This window comes from Elaeis guineensis, chromosome 1 (assembly GCF_000442705.2).
Source record: "Elaeis guineensis isolate ETL-2024a chromosome 1, EG11, whole genome shotgun sequence".
Classification (NCBI taxonomy): domain Eukaryota; kingdom Viridiplantae; phylum Streptophyta; class Magnoliopsida; order Arecales; family Arecaceae; genus Elaeis; species Elaeis guineensis.
Window position 1 is genome coordinate 156,005,211 of NC_025993.2, and position 21,512 is coordinate 156,026,722.

The 21,512-nt window shown below is 39.3% G+C and overlaps 2 protein-coding genes across 4 annotated transcripts; both read right to left on the minus strand.

The window, feature by feature from the left end:
• Positions 1–840: 840 nt before the first annotated feature.
• LOC105039194 (uncharacterized) lies at positions 841–7,175 on the minus strand. The gene is made up of 7 exons (XM_019847154.3): positions 6,823–7,175; positions 6,647–6,727; positions 6,380–6,556; positions 5,273–5,443; positions 2,757–2,966; positions 2,467–2,555; positions 841–1,687 (listed from the first exon to the last, which is right to left on the minus strand). Exons 1-7 carry the CDS (start codon positions 6,911–6,913, stop codon positions 998–1,000), a joined length of 1,509 nt encoding a protein of 502 aa, XP_019702713.2. The 5' UTR covers positions 6,914–7,175; the 3' UTR covers positions 841–997.
• A 5,803-nt stretch (positions 7,176–12,978) lies between these two features.
• Positions 12,979–20,944, minus strand: LOC105039195 (probable alpha,alpha-trehalose-phosphate synthase [UDP-forming] 9). Of its 3 annotated transcripts, none has more exons than XM_010915269.4 (4): positions 20,753–20,944; positions 14,235–16,156; positions 13,873–14,146; positions 12,979–13,768 (listed from the first exon to the last, which is right to left on the minus strand). In XM_010915269.4, exons 2-4 carry the CDS (start codon positions 16,130–16,132, stop codon positions 13,436–13,438), a joined length of 2,505 nt encoding a protein of 834 aa, XP_010913571.1. In that variant the 5' UTR covers positions 16,133–16,156; positions 20,753–20,944; the 3' UTR covers positions 12,979–13,435. The 3 variants fall into 3 exon arrangements, with proteins under 3 accessions (XP_010913571.1, XP_010913569.1, XP_029118590.1); XM_010915267.4 differs by having other exon boundaries at positions 14,235–16,369; XM_029262757.2 differs by lacking the exon at positions 20,753–20,944 and adding an exon at positions 20,254–20,337.
• Positions 20,945–21,512: the final 568 nt, after the last annotated feature.

The following is a 21,512-nucleotide window of genomic DNA, read 5'->3' on the forward strand; positions in this document are numbered from 1 at the left end:
CTTTCCCATCCACCTTCCGCCCCCCAACCTTCCCTACTGCTCGCGGCGTGGCTCCGCGCGCCCCACCCCACCCATATCATCTTTCCTACCCTCGAACCCACCCCACCCCACCCCCCCCCGCCCCGCCCCGCCCGGTCCAACACCAACCCTAGCCAAAAAAAAAAAAAAATCCCACAATGCTGCGCTTCTCCTCCCGCTCGCCTCTCTTTCACGCCACACCCCTCGCCATCCCCACCTGCCGCTCCTCTACAGTCCCCCACGCCCCCCCGCAGCTCCCCTGTCCCTCCGACTCAAAGCACCGCCCCATCCCTCCATGCTCGTCACCTATCACAGGTAAAAAAAAAAAAAATCATAAATTCTACCCATGATTTTGAATTTGATTGAAGTCATAAATTCAACCAACGATTTTAATAGCATCATGTCAATCACCAAGATAGCCGTGAAATCATGTGACATGACAGAATGAAAAATACTTTCCAACTGACCATAATTTCAAAATATTTTATTAAAAAAATATTATTTAAAAAAAATCTCCTCTCTCTTACAAACTGCCGGTAGAGATAGTTGAATCCATACTTACAATGCACATCTAAAACATTAGAGGGCACCTTGGCCTCCCAAATACCCTAAACAAAGAGTACCGGACGGAAAGCGAGAACACCGTGCACAAAGTCACGTACATCAAGGTCTAACGAGGGAGATTGCTTGGATACCGACATACCGACAGCTCATGTGGAATTATATTGACACAACCCAAAAAGTTCGCTTAATATTACCAGAAAGAGTTGAAACTATTTACCAATGAATATAAACAGATCATATTAAAGACTTAAAGTTCCCTTGACAAAACTCTGAAGCTCTTCCAGACCTCCATTTTACCATTCATTTCATGAATTCTAGTCCTGTGCATTTTTATAGACATGAAATACAATAGGCAAGGCCAACTGATAATACAGATAGAGACGATTTACCATGTAACGAAGAAAGGAAAAGAAATCTAACTCATGTAATAGTTATTGTTGTAACCCATGTAACTATTCCGGAACCGCATGCCCAACTGATCATAGATAGGTTCCCCATAATTCACAGCCTTAATCTCCACCGTCCTGCGCTTGCTATCTGACTCCTGGACAGCTCCAAACACAATCTCATTGGTTGTTTCACAGCTCTGCTCATAGTAAGTCTGCGGGCCCAAAGAGTATTGCCTGTGCTGCTTTAGGTGGTGTTGCTGCTGCTGCATTTGCTGCTGTGGTTGCGGCTCCCCATCCCAGCCACTAAAATAAGCTCTTCCCTGGCGGAGATGGTGGATTTTTTCTGGTTCTTTTGACATGAAGGCGTAGGTCTTACGTGGGGTGGGTGTCCTTGTCTCCACTGGTGGGGGTGGCTCATCTTCATCTCGGATCACAAAGCTCTCCTGCATTGGGTAACTGTTTGACCTCCACTGCTGCTGGTAAAATTGGTTAGCTGTTTTTTTTCTTCTGAAACCCGAGAACATGGCACCAAAGATTGACATTATAGATGACCTGGCTCCAGAAAGAAGCCTTCCTAGTGAGGTGAAGAGGCCTTCTTCTTCATCTTCTCGCTTCTTTGGTTCATCCTCAGGTGGGATCAGTGGTGGCCTGACTGATGGTTTGAAAGGCTTCTGGTATGGAGGCATCATTGCTTTCTTGATATGGGTTTGAGGTTCCTGGAAGACAATCATACTTTCAGTCAGACAAACTCTGTTGCAGGAATAGCAAAAAGATTACAGATAATAAGCACTGATAAGTAAGGTGCTTTAGCCTACTTAATTGAACCAGCATGAGCCATCTGCCACCTCACTAGAATCTGAAATGAACATTTTGACAAAAATAAGCCACAAGTTTGTTGAACTTTCAGAACTAGCTTGCCCAGGAGGACATTTAATGAATCACATTCTTTGATTTAGGCAACTATTGATGGCTCCAAGCTATCTTCGATTTTATTCTATCAGTTAAACCAATGGTAAATTACACGAGTATTCAACATTTCATTTTCAATATGGTGATTCAAACGTTGATATCTTTTGAAACATGGAAGTATATAATAGATAATTTCAGCAAAAAGACAACAGGAACAAACACAAATAAAAATGAACTAGTAATAAGGACACCACCAGAAAAGCCCTAAAATAAAAATTTCTACCAGTTGCATGTTACTAATTCCTTTTTATTCCGAAGAGTTGTGTGATTAGGTTTGTAGTTGAAGCTCATCAACAAACATCAGTAACATGGATAAACTATGTAATGTGGTTCAATAGGTAGATTTTGCATTAATCAAAATAGGGATGTTATCAAGATGAAGCATGCTTGCTGCAAGGAAGATGGTAGCTTTAGCTTGACATAACTATGTAGTTTTCTTTCCAGAAAGAATGTAACTACATTGATTGACTCTTGGTTTTGCATAACCAACCAGTCAGCGTAAGGCAAATCATGATCATGTACTCACATCTTTGGAAGAGATAATAGCTCCTACTCGATATTGAAGCAACGCAAGCATGTACCCAAAAAAACCAGCAGCAAGAAGCACTGCAATTCCTGCAAAGAAAATTCACACCTACAATTCAAAGAGCCAGCTTTTTTTCAAAATGATAAGTAAAAGGCTCAGAAGTCTGTATGCTAGAGGTCAAAATATCAAGGCCCCATGGTTGTGGCATCTAACAGACTCACTGAACTTTCTATACTTTGAAGAAAGAAGAACTAAAATAAAATAATTGATAATATTATCTTATGACCTACCTAGAGGAAAACCAGTTTCATATTGGTAGGCACAATCATCAAAATGGAGCTGTATCTCCCGAATTGCCTGGTTCCCCCTGTCTATAACCAGAAGAGAGCAGCTACTACCAACATAAACTACTTCAAAATCAGTAGAAAATCTCGCATTTTCAGTTGGGCCATCCATATGCCCTCCTCTGTTCCTCTTTCCCCCAGCAATGGTAGTAACACCTGACAATAACAAAAACAGATTGTATGCTTAGACCATAATCTTTTGATTTCTAGAAACTGGTGCACCAAGTAATATTCCCTTTCAGAAAACAGTTTTAAAAAAGTGAATGTAAGAATATAGTACCATGTATTGACAGAATTACAGTGACAGAGAGAAAAAAGGACTAGGTAAATAATACAGGCACCTCAGAGAGCCTTAAAGATAAATCCAATGATACATTCAACAGGACTTGATCATATGAATATCAGTTACAGCAAAATGCAAACAGGCAAGCTTCATTCCAATTATGAAGCTTTCTGTGGTTTTTATATGACCTACAGAAAACTCAAAAAGTCTTGCAAATGGAATCAATAATGAGATACAAAATGTAGGCCTTGGTCATATTTACAATTAAAATCAGACCTACTGAACCTGCAAAAGTATCAACTTTAAAGAAATATTCATGATTTTTTTTACTGGTAAAAATAAACATATCCAGATCCTGTAAATTTCAAAAATACAGGAAAAGAAGACAAGTTTGAAATGGAACATCTGTAAACACCTTAAAGATACAAAACCTGTAATATATAACAAAGATACCAATACCAGTGTTAATGAAAAAAGACTAAAAGCTCTGTCTGCTTGGCCTTTGCATCTTCTGTAGAAGACCACCTTATGAATGTCTCTTCTTGCAAGGCTGTCCAATGATCCAAGAATTCTTATAAAAGATCTATTCTGTTCTGAAACTAATAACTAAGAGAACCACTCAATACAAATACATTGTCAATGATCACATTGTAATTGTAAACCATATGTGCTCTGATTTAGTTCAGTGCTGCATGCCTATGATAAACTAAATTCACCATACTCTTTCACGAAATAATAGGAATATTTTGCATATGGCTGAATCACTCTAAGCTTGTTCCTTCAATAGTCATTGTTTCTAAGTTTCTTTAATGCATTAATTCAAACTTTGAATTTCCCCCTTTTACCACACATCTAATGCAAACATTGTCACCACCGTTGCACTTTGGTCAGTTAATTTGCCCTCTTTATTTTTTCAGAATTTGATCCAAAACTTAAAGCCACTCCCTGTAAACGAATGTATCAAACTAGAACCTTAGCTGTCCTAGAAATGTATTGAGGACAGCATCTACTTGTACACCTGACATAGTAAACCCATCTTATTCTCTAATACAAATCAGTAGGATTTGCAGCTCCACAATAAGAGACACAACAACAAAGAATCATGAGATAAGACTAGGCCTATGTGCATAATTGATTGGTCAAAGCTAGATGTTTTGCAAATTAGTTTCCCAACCTTTTTGGGGAAATTCATAAGACATGGCTGATCGCAAAAGAGCCTGATTTAGAAACAATTAAGGTTCTTAGGTTCAACTATTATTTGGTGCATCCAATCAGGTTATCTTATTTGGATTATTCTGGACCCTTCATGATCAGTTGAGTGAAAAAAAAAAAGCTCTCTAATAAATCACCTGTATAACCCTCTATTTTTGTAGCAAAGGAGGCCTCCAGGTGAGTGTCTTTTCAATTTTATCCCTGCCATATGAAGAGAAAACAGGGTTACTAAAGCTTGATTCTTTAGTGCTGCATTTTCTCAGCATAAGAATTGACATATTGCATGCATATGCATGCCATCCCAGCATTGGCATGGTGTGAACCACATCATACCTCACCATTGCTCAGCGCACTTGGTATGTACTGGCATGGCTGCATGCCATTATCACACAGCTGATCCCATGCTAGCAAGTGTACTGCTAAGGCACAGCAGTGTACACACATGCTGTATTGCACCAGACATTTTTATTAATCTCGACTGTGTCTTCTTCTTGAAGAATGTTAAAAATATCTTCTTGAAAACAGCATTCCTGATAAGTCTAAAGCAAGCCACTCGACAGGCAGCAGAGTTGCTACCAAGTAAATAATATACTTTCTCAAAAGGGGTTTCCTGTTGGTAATATGTGCGTGCATGCATGTCCCATCTCCATTATATCAGTGTACTTGTTAGTTTTAGCATGCAGTGAGATGTATCTGTGCAACTATCTTATCCTAATAAATGGTGAATATCCCACAGAAACAGACATTATAATGGTAAAGCAATGGATAAAGCTGTTTACTTATCTACATCTTCAACTAGAGTGTTTTTTGTCTTGAAAAAGGATAGAAGAAGCAATTGAAACATATTTACTGATATCAGTAATTAATAAGTAAACATACAAGCTGATTTCGGGGAGGAAAAAGAGCTTATAAAAACTAAAAATAACACAAATGGCGCATAATTTAAATTTCGACCTCTTCAACATACCTGTATCACTAATTTTCCTGATTGCCATGTTCATGGTGTCCGCAACATATATATTCCCTCTATCATCCACCGTAAATCCCTTTGGATGGTTCATCTTTGCTTCCCGTGGTTTTCCATCAACAAGACCCGCATGTCCTTCTGGTGAACCTGCAACAAGCTTAGGTCTGCTGTCTGCAGTTCTCCAAATTATTATAGAGGAAATTAATAGGGTCAAATGATCAATAAGGAAGCTTGTAGACAAGAAAACGAAAAATTCAGAAACTTCAGACGAAAATTGGAGTCGGACAGGAATATGGAGTTCAAAGGGATTTTTTTTCCAGCATAAAACTTTAACACAATAACATTATTTCTGGTCAAAGTTTTATAACATTTATTTGAAGATGTTTAATTTGACAAAGGTACCATCCCATAGCTCAGCAGGTAGACAATGTTTTTTGCAACACTATGTATCATTAGATGCCTTCCAATTTGAGTACTGAAACAGTCAAAAGAGTTAAATACAATAGAGTGCTTAACAGAAAGGGCAAATCCACGATATCAGCTGCAGTAGATGGACACATAAGAAAAATTACTAGAAGTTCTGTGAAAGAATTTTCTTTTAATTAAAAAAGAGAACATAAACAATAGATGAGATACTTAAAATTTCATAAGCAACGGTTGATATACTTAAAATCTCGACCATTGAGCAGATGAAAAGATAGATCATTTAAAAAGATGAACAAAGAAAATGCAATTATCTACAAAATTTTTGAATTTCTAAGAACAAACGTAACTAGAATTAAAACAAAAGTGGGATCGAAACAATTATTAGGTCATGTTGTGCATGAAATTGGAATTACAAATTTACAATCGAAATCTTAAAACAAACGGAAAAAACCATTTAAAAAAGAAAATCTCAGCCAAATCCAATTGGGTTTCCTCAAAAACATATGACATCCCACTATAAGACAGAATGACGTAAGGTTGACTCCAAAGCTCACCAACCATCAACATCACCAGATTAAGCTCCAAAGATTGCATTCCTTACAAAATTCATCAAATTACAAACACCACCACAAAAAGTACGCTGATTAGCATAGGATTCAAGACGATTTAAGCCCCACTCACATCTGGACAATGGCAGCGAAATCCTGTAGATATTACTGTTCACAGAATCCAGAACCAGAAGCTCCCCACTCTGAGTCACCTCCACAGAGTAAGGCTCGATCCCGAGCTTGCTCCCGTCGAACACCGTCTCCACGGTGTACCCGCTCTCGAATTTCATCATCGAACGACCAGAAATCGCTAAAAAATCCGATCAAATCAAACCTCATCATCACATTGCAATAAAAGAAACCAAAACCCCGAAAAATCCAAGAAATCAAAGACATATACCAGGCTTTGTGGTGGATTTCAGCGACCACAGCCGCTTCAAGAGAGCAGACGCCGCATTGGAGAAAACCCCACTCACCACCACTACATAAGAAGCAAACAAAGACATTGAGCGAAAGATGCGGCCAAGAACGAAGCGAAAACAGGGAAAAGAAACAGAGCAAGAAAGGGATACTCACTAGCTGGAGAAGCAGCAGAAACAGAGCAAAACCCACTGAGAAAAACCATCAAGAGAAGGAGCGCGGCAATGCCTTTCTTCTCCTCCTCCATTTCGTCCTCCTCCTCCTCTCTGAAGGACTAAAGACTCCGAAAAAGAGGAATCAAAGAAGAGGAGAGAGACAGAGAGACTAGAAGGTACACGCCATCTGAGTGAGTCCTCTATAGGGCTTAGATGATGGAAAGCAAGAAGAAGAACAACCCCATCAAATCTCTCATCTTTTGCTCCCTTTTTAATTTCTTTTTTCTTTTTAGTTTATGGAACTTGCAAGGAAAAGCAAAGTGGGAGAGTGTGGCTCACACTGCCCTCCCTTCGCTCGTCTCTCTCTCTCTCTCTCTAATTTTTTGGATTCAGGTACAGACGAGAAGAGGGGGAGCGTTGGTATAGTGTGAGGAGAGGGGAGGAAGGAAAAAAAAAAAAAAGAAAGGGAGATTCATCACGTGATCGGGGGTAATTTAGTTTAATTATGTCTTATTGAAGTTTAAGCTTTTAAGACTCCATTGCTAAACTTGGGAACCTTGGCTACTTGAGTTGGCAGTCTAAGCAGCTAGTGCTAGTGAAAGGCTGGAAATTTCTCTTTACTTTTATTTATTTATTTATTTTATCCACCATTCGATCACAAGTCTCAAGATAGGGGCTCTATTACTTTTTGGCTTCCCGCTCATGGTTCTTTCTCTCCCTCACCAGTAACATCCACCATCCTTTATTTTCCTGTGGGCTCCTTCGGATATATTCCTCCACAACCTTCTCTCTCTCTCTTTCTTCCTCTTTCTATAATTGCATGTGATTTTTGTTTTGATGTGGGAAAATGGAGGGAACCCTGCCTCCAGCTGCTTTTCTTCTGCCTACTCTATTCCTTCCACTAGGACTGGATGCTCTTATACTGTGTGTGTCATTCCTCTTAACCTCTAGCCTAGCGGACAGTTATTATGACTATTTAACTCTCAAGTTAGTGATTTATGTATATATATTGCCTTTAATAAACTCTAACCATGCTCTGGATTTGTCTTTGTTAGAGACATCTATTGTTAAACAAACTTCATTATTATGATTGTTATAATAATTGGGTTAAATACAGCTACACATTTGGTTGGTTGTGCGGGAATTGAGCTTGGTCGTCGTAAATAGTTTGAGTGGCAGGCACTGTGGAGATGAGTGGTCCAGGGCCCAGCAGAGAGGCCCACGGAAGAGATGGTCTCAAAAGCTGATGAGATGGAGGGCCAGGGAGGATGAGCCTCGGGTGGCGTGCTCGGCGGTGGGTGGCCCGAGGTGGGATGGGACGATGCTGATGCTGCTGCTGCCGCCTCTCTGGTGCCGTGGGAGGTTGGATCTCGGTTTCTGATGGCTTGCCAAGGACTTGCACAACGGCATGAGCTCATGGATGATCATGTGCACCGTTCTTAGCATGTGCACTGGATTCAACCAATTAGCAATGATTGTGTTAGGGTTTAATTGCACAATAAATACTGTTGGAAACTTATAATGGTCTTTTATTCAAATCATTACCGACTATTATGATGATTATAATGACTGCTATTTGCCTTTATGTTTTTTTGTATCTAGATAATTAAAAATAAAACAACCATGAGAATACAGTTTGTGATTGAATAAAGATTAATTTCTCTAACTAGTAGAGAGATTTGGATTTTTAAAAGGATATTTTTACACAACTGAACATTGCATGATTAACTAACAATTGCTATCTTTATTAATTGTGAATAGCTATTATTTCAAGCCTTGCTTTGAAGTAAAAAACAACCTTGTTTTTTCAGTTTTCTAGATGTGGTCTCCATCAATTTTTTAAAATACAAGAGAATGCTAGTTGCTTCTGAACAGACCTAATGCATCTTAGATTTTGGGAATTTTGTAGGAAAACAAACATTTTTGTTTTTGTAAAAAAGGTGATTTATAAAAATAATCTACTTTAACTTTTATAGAAATATTATGGTCGTATCCTCAAATCAATAGACGGTACGTATATCTATTTTATTTTATGTATGAAGGGAAAGCAATGGGGTCCGGCAACATCTGCAGCCTTTTATCACCAAACCAGAAGCCAGAAGTCCGGCACGAGGCCTCTCCGCGAGTGCGCTGGTGCGGTGGAAGTCCAGCACAAGGTAGACTCCAAAGCTAGAGTCTAACGTGTCAGGCCTCTAGTATTGATGATGGATGCACGTATAATAAATCCATGTGACCAACCAAAAAACGGTCCAATGAAACCTAAAACACGTTCTTTAAAACAAAAAGGGTGAATTGTTTTCATGAAAATAAAAATAATGTGAGATTTCTTCATTTATCTGAAATGATGCTTCTAGTTTTAGAGGAACATGAAATGATGCTTAGTCTTTTGTTTATTGCGAGGGCAATCTGACATTTACCATAGCCCTTAGATTCTTCAAAAAAAAAAAAAAAAAAAAAAAAAAGCCTAGAGGATGCAACCAAACTTGTTGCCATACCAACTTAGCTTTTGCATGATCACATCTAACTAGATTTAGGTTGATCAAAAGCGGCATACACTGTAGAACGAGATGTTGCTTCCAGTACAGTACATTACATTTTTGGGAGTATGGACGATTGGCTTGGTAACATTTGGATTTTGATTAAATGTAACAAGCCTAGAATGATGGATGCACTGTAGAAGGTAGCAACGGCAGTAACTGGTACATATCGTTTAGCAGCCCGGCCAGGCCTCGGTACGGCTGTTGAGCGGTCCAGCAGCAGCGCGTGCCGGGTGATGTCGGGCAACTGGTTACCGCCGTGGCAGTTCCTTGGCGATTGGATCGCGGCAGGCTGACTCACCCGGTGCCCGGACAAGTTCTCGCAGGGGCAAAAACTGGCTTTCGACTGCGATAGAACTGGATTCACATAATATTCATACCATATTGCTTGTGGATTTCTTCTGGGCTTCACTAGATCCGTATCATTATTAATTATTTATTTTCTCCTCCACTGCTGAACTCTGTGCCATGCTTCTATTGTGAATCTTTCTTTTTCATCTTTATCGCATTGCGACAAAATGAAAACCACTGCTGTCTCTCTCTCTCTCTCTCTCTCTCTCTCTCTCTCTCTTTTCTGCAAGCTAACTTTGGATGCCACGAATAGATTTCCTTTTTTTTTCGCCCCCCCTTTCACAAACATCTAGAAACTCTACTTGGTACAGTTGGTAGGCAAAGGGACATGGCCGAGGCAGTGCTAAGCACAGTATATGATGGCTATACTTCGCTGGGATTAGTGCTAATTTGTACCGAAAATATCTCAAATTGAGTTGAATTGGGCCGATCAAACTTTGCTAACCTGTGTGCTGGGAATTGGTGGACCCTTTTCTAACAAACTGTTAATTTCAGTCTTTCAAATACAGGAGAATTGAAAGGGATGGAAGCTGGACCGAACTTCTCCTTGAGTATCAGTAAATTATTCAATCAATCTTGAACTTAATCATAAGATTCTTGGAATGATAGGAGGGGTCCTTGAGATTGACAGGCACACCTTTTTTTGGATAGTTTGAGATCTCTTTTGCATTGATTGTGTCGGGCATACGCAAGTGACAAGCGGCTATGTTGAATGGACCAACTCACCATATGGACATGGACATCGCCACCTTTGGTGACGGAAAAGACAACCATCAGGACATTTCGCAAAGAAGAGTTGCAGATCTTGGGATTATCTGGATGATTCTAATCCAAGTATGATGTCAACGAAGTCACGGGTGGTAATCCATTATCTAATCCGCCAATCCAACACGTAACAATTGGAAATAAGCAGCTCCAAATTTGACATATTCAAATTTGTGTGGTATATAAGTTGAATTGCTAAATATATTCATTAAGAGATTGTTTGAATGCTAGAAGATTTTATATGTAAATTACTTTGTGATGGCTCAAGGGGATGGTAATCTTTTTCTTTTGTTTGCGGGTCTCCTCCCCTCCCTTGCGCTAAAAAAAATCATAGAGACGCTTAGAATTTTACCAATTGATAAGATCTTCTAGCAACTAAGTCAGTCCTAAATAAATCAAGTTCAAGCTTGGAGTTCTGATCCATCTAACTTGATTTGATTTGTTTGAAAATTGTATCAAATTTATGATATCATACCTGATCTACTTTTTCAAAGAAAGTCTATTGAATACATTGATCAATTTAAAATGTGTTTTACATACTTTGATTTATGAATCAATGGACTTACTCAAAAGAGGTCGACAAGCTATCATAGACCCAACCCAATGTCATTTGCTTACTAAACGAGTTATATATGCCAAATCATGTTACCTATTGAATATAGATGTTGCATTTAGTTTTTGAATAGACAGATTGGATTTAGATTGACAAGCCCTTTTAGTAGCTTCAACTAGGCTTGGTTATGGGTGTTGTAATTAGATCAGAATCCCAATCCATATCCACTTTCTGTAATTCAGATTATCTTTCTGGCTTCGTAGTGCACATGTGCATGCTGGCTGAAAATAATACAAGATCTCAAATTGATAGAAAAGAATTTTCAGTTCAATATACTTGGGATAAGTCGTTTTAGTGAAATGATGGTGACGTTGCATGGTATTCCTTTTTTTTGTTGTTTTTTTTAAAGAAAAAAAAGAAAAATCGTAGGACCAAATGCAACACTCCCAGTAATTTTTGGTAGGCCCTCAAGCAGCTGCTTCCGCTAGATCCTTGAGGTGTGGGTTTTGGGTTGTATTTTTGGTACGAAAAAAATAATTCATCATTTTTCACCATATGTACCATTGGACCACGCAATATATGCACCATTGGACCACGCAATATAGTCAGTTAGCTACTATGAATCCGTACAAACAAATGAAAAAAAAAAAATTGAAATGCTTTATGATTGATGCGAGATATGATCCAATGATTGATATTATTTCTTAAAAGAAGAAGTCCAGAAGTGGATTTTCTAGACTCTACTAAAAATATTATTCTTTTTAGTAAAAGTGATTATTATCAAATAAATTATTTATTTTTTTTTTTATTTTTTTTTTTGGCCTTGAGCGATTAGGATATAAGATGCTGTTTGCTGTGACGAAAGAAAATCTCCCAGATCTCAACCAACCGGAACCAAAAACAGTGAAGAAATAAGATCGACCGCTGAATACATTAGCTCGCCATACCCTTGATCAGCCTTCCATACGAAATGGTTTCAATGCCCATCGCCCACTGAATAGAGACAAGAGAACAAATTAAAGAGGGAACCAATAAGAGACCCAAATGATGCTAGGGAGCTAGAAGTCCTCTATGCTACGTCAAGCCAGTGGAAGCAAGCACAAGGTTTACCATTGGCCAACCAGGCCCAATGGTCCACAAGGCATTACCCCTGGCATTACGGTAGAGAGGGCGGTGCACGCCGAGTCATATTGCCAAGCAGACCCCACAGAACATTGAGGTTGACCGCCGGCACTGTCGTCCTAGCCATGACGAGCAGCAAGAACAGAGATGGAGAAAGACCCAGCATGCCGAGCTGCAAGAACAAATAGCAGTGCCCAAACCAGCATTTGTGCTGGAGCATTAACCCTACAAAAACAAAATTTTCCACAGAAAGCAAGTAATGGCATGAAAAATCCAATGATGTTGGCCGGTAAAACCAAAGGTATACAAACATCAAGAAGCACGGAGACAAAGCAACATCCCGTATTCGTCCATAATGAAGGACCCATTCACAGCCTGGCAAAGAAGATCCAAGGACTGATGCCATAAAGAACACGAAGAATGACCTGCTCAAGGGCCAGGTGGAAGTCATATATCTTTCAAACCTCATTTAAGATTACACTGGAGACTAACAGCCCAACATCAGTGCGAGGCCATTCATTTTACATCCAGCAAACAGGATCACACCTCCAATACCCAACTCCACCGAAGAAAGAAATTCTGTTGCACTACATGTTCGGCTTGTACGCACCATTTTTGTTGAGGTCGAGTGTGCCCTTAAAAGTTAATCTGCACCATTTTTTCATAACAAATCCACTACTACCTCAGGAGATGCTAGGGCCACAGGTAATCATGCCCCCAACAATCTGCACCACCTCGCAATATGATAACACGAGCATCATCCATTCTTAACAGTCCAAAATGCCGTAGGATTTTTAGATCTTCGGATTAAGAAGGTTGACCACGAGAATGAAAACACAAATGAGAATTTTTTATAAATATGTATATATATATATACACATTGCGTCCGAAAAAACAGATTCAAGCAAGTGAACAAAAGCTCTGAAGTTAGAAAACTGTATTCACTAACGTTTGGCTAATTGGTTATATGTGCCAGTTCCTATACAAAATAATGGTGTCTCCTGCATCTCGGACTTCTAGAAATGTCGCAAAAGAATACCTCAAACATTCCTTGCACTTTCAAAACTGCCTTCAATGTCGGCACCTTCAATCATATCCAAGTCAGTCATTAGCCCTGCTGTTCAAATGCGTACTGCCTATGAATGTGATGACAGAAAAGGCTTTATCAAAGTCAGGATCCCAAAGATGAACTCCAAACATTAGAATATGCTAAGATATATGGATTTCAGAAGATGTAGACCATCAGAATGTACAGGCTGTCACCAGTAACTAAAGGAGGAATAGGCTTAATCATCCACTTCGTGCGGCCCTTCAAAGGAAACTTGATTGTGGGTTATCTTATTTTTTGGCCTTGAAACAGCAGCAATGCCTTGCAGTAATCTTATCACTTCACCACTATCTTCGAGATAATACTTGGCCTTGCTCGGCTTTTGTCCAACCGTGCATGCAAACACTTCTGGAACTGCAGGAAATAGATTACTTGAAGATGTACTATTGATGCTTTCAAACATGTCCTCATCAGATCGATCATCCCCAATACACATCACAAGATCTGGTGGCTTCCCACTATTGACCAACGTTCTGATAAGCTTCTCCACAACCAGCCCTTTACTAATTCCCTGCATGTAATCATTTCTCTTAATTCTTACCAGCAGGAAACAGCAATAGACAAGATCAGGAAACAAAAAACATGGAAAAAGGTTCCAAAGCAGAAAATATATACCGGAGGTTTAACTTCCACGATGTGCTGACCTCTCCTAACAACCACTGGCTCATTTGCTAGAACACTCTCAAGATGGTCCAACAGTTCCTTGGCTTGGCAAGAACCAAAGTCAGGATCTGCATACTGATGATGCCATACCAATGCGCTCTCCTTTGGTTCTATATAGGAGCCATCTGTTGTCTCAGTATATAATCTCATAACAGGTTCTGCAATCTTCTTCCAGTCAGAGTCGACAACACTTGAACTAGATTCCCAATCAGTGGCTTTTGTCCATCTATAGAAGGAAAAAAAATAAACAATAGCAGCTCAGATGGTATCATAAAAAGGTCAGCCAGACAAAATAAGAAGTTTACTTGACATACCTAATGAAATAGCCATGTTCAGCAGCAATACCAAGGGCATCACAGGGTGCAAACCATTCACCAAGAGAAGTCCGTCCTCTTCCACTGACAATAAACACAGTATTTTTTGGATCACTGCACAAGTTGTTCAGGATGGATACAATATCTGCACTTGGAGTTTTATTGATAGATGCTTCAGGAATAAGGGTACCATCATAATCCAAAAATATTGCCCTCCTATGGGTTTTCTTGTATGAGGAAATAATGTGATTAAAGGACAACTTTCTAAAACTAGGAGAAAGGGCAACAACTCTGAAACCTAAGCCAAATCCAATGGCACAGCACCTTCGGTTGTAGTGATCTTTACATGCTCTCTCCAGATCTTGGTCAAAGCTGCGGGCCCAATAAGCAACATGATGGGAGCTGACATAGCGGTAATGTTTTTCATGACGCAGTTGCTTCTCAGATACTGACAAGTCAGTTGCTTGATATAAAGCATCAGCCACATCGTCAATGCTCCAAGGGTTGACCCTGAAAGCCCCACTAAGAGATGGAGAGCAACCTACGAACTCGGAGACAATAAGTGTGCTTGTGCGAGTTAACTCCAAACCAACACCCCTACGTTTATCCATCTCCTCAGTTCCCTGTCTGCAGACAATGTACTCATATGGGACTAAGTTCATGCCATCTCTAACAGCATTTACAATGCAACATTCTGCTGCCACATAGAAGGCAATTTTTTCATAAAAAGGAATAGGGTTGTCAATAAGGAGCACCGGATCGTAACCAAGAGCACCATAGGAAAGGTTGATCCTTTTAGCTATAGATATTGCTTCCTCTCTTGCTTCGTTCACATCTTTTCCCATGCTTCTTGCAGGATTGACAATTTGTACAAGGACTACCTCTCCTCTTAGTTTGGGATACCTCTCCAGTAAAAGCTCCAATCCAAGCAATTTCAGACTGATGCCTTTAAAGATATCCATGTCATCTACACCTAATAACAATTTCTTCCCCTTGAATTTCTGCTCGATCTCTTGAACCTTAGTAACTGTTTCAGGAAAATTTAACACCGATTGAATCCGGCCTATGTGAACTCCCACTGAGAGAATCTTGATGTTAACTGTACGGCCAAAGTATTCCAATCCAATATAACCACGCTTAGATTCGTAGTTCAGGCCCAACATCCTGCTACAGCAAGAAAGGAAATGCCGAGCATAATCAAATGTCTGAAAACCAATAAGATCAGCATTAAGCAATGCCCGGAGGATTTCATCTCTAACTGGCAGTGTCCTATAGATCTCTGAGGAGGGAAATGGGCTGTGGAGAAAGAAACCAAGCCTCACTTGGTTCAGTCGTCTCCTTAAGAAAGTGGGGAGCAGCATAAGGTGATAGTCATGAACCCATACATAGTCCTCTTCTGAGTTGATAACCTCTACAACCTTGTCTGCAAATATTTTATTGGCAGAAACATAAGCCTGAAAAAGAGAACGGTCGAAAAGGTCACCCTTGTCAAGGCAGATGGGAAGCATGTAATGGAAAAGAGGCCATAGTTGCTGTTTACAGAAGCCATGATAGAACTTCTTTTGGAGATCTGGAGAGAGGAAAGTGGGTATGCACCTGTAATCCTCAAGGAGCTTTTGAGCGACCTCTTCTTGCTCACTAACATCTACGTCAACCTTTAAACTACCTATGTAGAGAACTTCAGTATCAGAAGAAAAGCCATCTTTTAGCTGCAGCAGAAGTGAGTCCTCATCCCATGTGAAGCACCATGTTCCATTGGTTTGATCCTTTGAAGTATGAAGTGGAAGGAAATTTGCTACTATGATTTTCCGATCACAGAACAAAGAAGTCGAAGTATCAGAATCCTCATCACTGCTCATAACCCCATCTATATCCGTAATAATACCAGGAGAAGTCATCACTCTAGGAAGTGACCTAACAGCCTGATTGAAGTCAAAAGCACCATTAGATCCCATATCAAAAAGGTTTGCACATGATTTTGACACCATCATTGCCCAATAGTTTAAGGTTCTCAATAACAAGCTGTAGAAGTAAGATTCCTATTCAAAAAACAGACTTGGATGTCAAGTCCTGAAGCTCATATATGCAGAAAAAATTTAAACCAGTTGCCTCCCAATTCGTGAATTTCTTCACCTCTGAAAGCAGAAATAACAGATATATAAGAAAACTAATAATTAAGTTTTTGTTTTTGCAATTAAAAATTTGAAAAAGCTAACCTCTAAGCTTAAAGAGTATCCAAGAATTACACCAGCATGACATAAGATAGAGTCTAGTATAGGGTCAACTTATAGCATCCACATCAATGTCATAGCATGTATGTCAAAGGATGTTTAAATGGCAATCAGTTCATATGCAGTACATGCATTTACTGATATTTATGTAATTGCTGTGAACCAATCATATCAATAGCTAAATAAGGTTCAATCACACAGGATGTGAAGACTGCAAAAAAAAATGATTGGGGCTTTCATATGTAGAGAACAAATTGTACAAAAAACCTATACATCATCAAATATTTAACTATGCCACACCACTCTGCATCCAAGATTTCATGATGTATTCAAGAGAAGAAAGCCCCACAAGCATAGGCCAAGACTGTGCTATAAATTGTAAAGAATACACATTGCTATCAGTGTCTGTTTGGTTATATCCTTAAATGGAAAATACCGAATGCACCCCAATATGTACCTGAAATGGATGATAATGGAGCTCCTGGGTTCTGAGTGGAATGCTGAGGGCAAAATAGGCATTCTGGACCCAAAACACATCCCACTGTTGTAAATAACCTGGTTTAACCTTTCTCAGAAAAAAGTTGAGGTATTCAGAGCCACGACTGTCTCACTTGCTTTCTTTCTTTTCTTTTTATTCATTTACTTATTTTGGGGGGGGGAGGGAATAGGCTGTTTATCTAAATTTTACCTTGAATTCTTTTTTTTAAAAAAACTTTAATATAGTGATATATGTAAGGCTGAAATTCAAGTTGAAGATAATATAGCCAAGTTGCACCAGTTCATTCCTATAGTTGAATTCTAGTTCAAGATGGTAGTTTAGATGCATGGGAAATTTAAATTGGGATTAAAAGTTAAAACTACATGGCATAAACTAAATTGGGATTCAAAATTAAAAGGCTATTAAACATGATGCAACACAGTCCCATATCAGCCCTGTCTATGCAACACTAATTGTTGATCAACTCTAAAACCATCCAATCTCCATTATCAAAATCAATTGAATTAGCAGGCATTGAAGATCTCTATAGTAGTAAAATACAGAGAAACAAAAATGTTAGCAGATAATTGAATAGAGCAGTGAAAAATTATTGGCACATTGCAGCCACCCATTACTCTGATATGATCTAATCAAAAGAATCGCTGCAAAGAGCTCTCCAGCCAAGTTAATTGCTTTTATGAAGTAATGTATGCTAAATATAGGAATGCATGGATAGGAAACAGGTTACATAAAAATCAGGTGCTGCTGCCCTTGTAAAATGCTGCCAACTAGGTAAATGTTGGCACTAAATGTCAACATTAGACCCGTAAAATCTAAGAGAAAAAATAGTTGGCATCCTGATTTGGGGGACAAATATCAGCAATCAGAAACTTCTTGCTTTTTAACAAATGCAATTTACAGTGGACGGGCAATATCAGCAACCATTCCCACCATCTCCTCTACACCATCGTCAATATGAGTGGACCCCCATCTCCTCCCAGGCCAATGGCAGTGCAGTTGCTGCTCCCACCACCCAGCCCAGACAAGTCACTTGACGGTCTTCAGCCAGCTCTACATCACCATCAATGTCAACTGACCCCCTCTCCTCTTCTTTGTCTTATCCTCCTCTCTGAGCGACCAAGGAGCTGCCCCTATCCCTTCAGTTCATGCCTCAGGTATTCCCAGATTATGTGTGGATCTATTAGGGTTGATTTGGTTGTATTATTGTGTTCTTTTATCCTGGTAACGTGATCTTATTTGGTTGGATGATTAGGTTCTGATTGATATCTATTAATTCATGTTGGTTTTCTGTTGATGGAACAAGTGGGTTTATGTAATACGAGGTGGATCACCTCACTGGAATCAAGCATATGGAAGTGTGTGATCGTGTTGTTGGACTTGGACATTGTTGAGGCACTCATCCAGGGTCTTGTCCTACTCCATGGGATGCTAGTGGTACATCCACTACCATGGCAATTTGGTTTATATCAACATGCAATTTTCTATTACAAAGTTACGTCTGTTCTATTGTTATTTATCTGGTTCTAAATAAGGCATGATGAACATCTAAAATCAGGAAGTGCAGGCAAACTGTGGATATATCACAAGAGGTCAGATCTTTATTGGGACATTCAAAGATTACAAGAAGATGCTGAAGTCTTCTAAACTTGATCCGTCTTATCCGACCCTGCCCTAAAGCATGCATATACAGCACATCAATACACATGAACACGAAAGTACCTTTGCTAGCACTGTACCAAAATTCCATGAAGTGCAATTTTGTAGAACATAATCAAATGCAATGCAGGTACGACATTTTTATCACCTGTTCCTTTTTGTATTCGATATTGAGCCCTCAAACCGTTGATTTTGGATATAAGGGCTCATCTTTACTATTAAATATTCTTTGAGATCGCTTGCTCCACACATGAATTCACAAAACAATATCACAGAAAATGCTAAATTTATATTTAGAATTTTAAAACACTTTTCTTAGCATTTTTTTTAAGTATACCTAAGTATCTTTTTATCTAAAAAAATGAAGGAAAAAAAAAAAGGGTTCACTCAGCCTAAGGCTTAGCTCAAAGCTCAAAGCCCAAAGCCTAAGTGAGGGCCGGGCTTGGGCCTGGAAATAGGCATGAGGGCAGGGCCAAGCCAAGCTCGGGTCTAACTAAATTGAGTCACCTACTCACAATCTGGCTCAACCCGACCTATAAACATGTCTGCTTGGCAACTCAGCATTCAATCAACCCCATGTAACGCAGGAATTTCCACACATTACACTAATCACCTTATGTCACATGGCAAAGTGAACTATGTATGCACAAAACGGGCAGCCCAAAGCATTATTCTAGGACAAAATTCCATATTTGATTTTCTTTTTTTAATTGTTATCTTAGAACATTTAAATATATACGGCATCCAAATCATTTCATAAAAGCACAGGAACCTACAGCTTACATCTCCATCATATATTGAACAAAAGGCATCTTTTAATTGGCATAAGCTCTGAATGAAGAACTACCAGCCAACATGTGAAGATGAGGTGATCGATCATCACTTTCTTCTAAGAGGCAATATCTATATTATATATGGGCATGGGTAATTAATGACTGACTAAGAAAAAGGCAGATGCAGGAGATCCTGCAACCATACACATGACCTGTTTGGATAAAGTAACTACTACTGATCTCAAGACCGACTACAAACCTACCACCAACCCACCCTCTTCCCAAACCCAATCCGCCCCTTCTTCTTCCTCTTGTATGATTTCACGAGTCACAAGAATCCCTAGGCCCCTCCACTCTTGACAAACTCATAGCCACATACTAGACCCTTCTCTCATATGTACTGTTAGCGCCCCCTTCTAGATCAATTAAGCTATAATCTTCCGTCATATTACCTCCTCTCTAACTCAAGGAACACACATAGAAGCCATCAGTGACAGCAAAGCACACGCGTTCACTGCTACAGCAAACTTTGAACCTTCAAGTTCAGCTACGAAACCAAACACCTATAGGGTCAACACAGCACATACCTGTACAATCCTAAAAGTCATGGGCCCCAAAAACAGCCAATATCCATGACCAAAAGCCAAAGATTTCTCACAGACACCACGTAGAAACTGGGGAGGAAAATGCAAAAGGCCGTGTTTTAAGCTTATTTTTCTCTCTTTTATCTGATATAGAGGACTTACATTGACATCATCTTTGCAGGCAGTTATGTAGGAACGAAAAAAAAAAATCCTTGCTGAAATTAGGAATCACAGGAAATTTACTTCAAGAAAGAACAATAAAAATAACGATCTTACGAAACATAGGTAATCTATCTTTTCCGATTGGAGTTGTACTGAAAACGCCGTAGAAACCCTTTTTTCCATCTTCGGATCAACCCTCCTTCTCCTATATATAGAGAGATAAAAATGCCCACATTTTCCAGAAATAGAAACTGAAAATCATCGTCTTTTCCAAAAAAGTTCGACGAATTCGTCCGATATAATACCAGGAAAATGAGGGGAAAAAATGAAGAAAAAAGCTTCAAATCATCCCAGAAATAGAAAAACTAACGAAATCACCGCAGTGACTTGATATCTACTATATCACCCCACAGATTTCCATAATCGATTGGCTTTCCAGAAAAGCCTCTGCACACAGGGAAGCAAATCGGACACCACCCAACATACAATCGGGAAAAGACGGCATCTTTATGAATCTATGAGGAAATGGAGGGCAAAAACAGCAAAAAGAAGCCATGGAATCCATCACAGGGGTTGAAGAGAAGCGGTAGAGCCTCGTTCGAAGAGCACGTACCTGAGAACGCGGCGATCACCGCAGGCTGAGAACAGAGGAGGGAGAAGAGAAGCTTCTCTGGAGGAATCGGAGAAGATACAGAGCTCTCTATCTTGTTGGAAAATCGTCTTTTGGGCTTGGGTTCGAATTCCTTCGTTCCTTCTTTCTTGTATTTAAGATGAGAAACGTCAGTTGGCAAGAAAGAGAGAGGAGGATAAACACGAAGGTGAACTGTTTCCGCTTTGCTGGGGTTGGATTTTAACCATCGTCTCGGTTTACTTGGGTTAAAATTTAGGCTCGCCCGCTGCGACAAAGGGCTTGGTATTCTTTCTATTAACGTAAATGCCATTCTCAAATCTCAATACTATCTTTGCCGCGTTTAAGGATTTTTTTTTTGGATAGATATAAAAGATAACAGAATGAGTGACAAATTCAAAACGTAAAAATAAAAAAATTCTATGCCATACATATCTATCAGGAAAAAGTGAATTGGATGGCGCCGCTCGTTGTGGATCAGTCTGACGGTAGGACTCCTACTCTTCGGATTATTTCGGATTATTTTTTTTTTTTGTGAGATGTGCACACGTGAAAGATTGCAATAAAAGCACAAATTAAACGTGAAATATCTTTTGGAAAGCTGAAGCTTTATAATTTGTTCCTAAATTGTCATTTATGAAAGTGCTTGATATAAGAAAATAAAATGGGATTGTAGATCAGGAACAAATGGTTTAAATGTCATGCAAGAACATAAGACCTCAGGTTGTCCAATGTAGTTACTCAG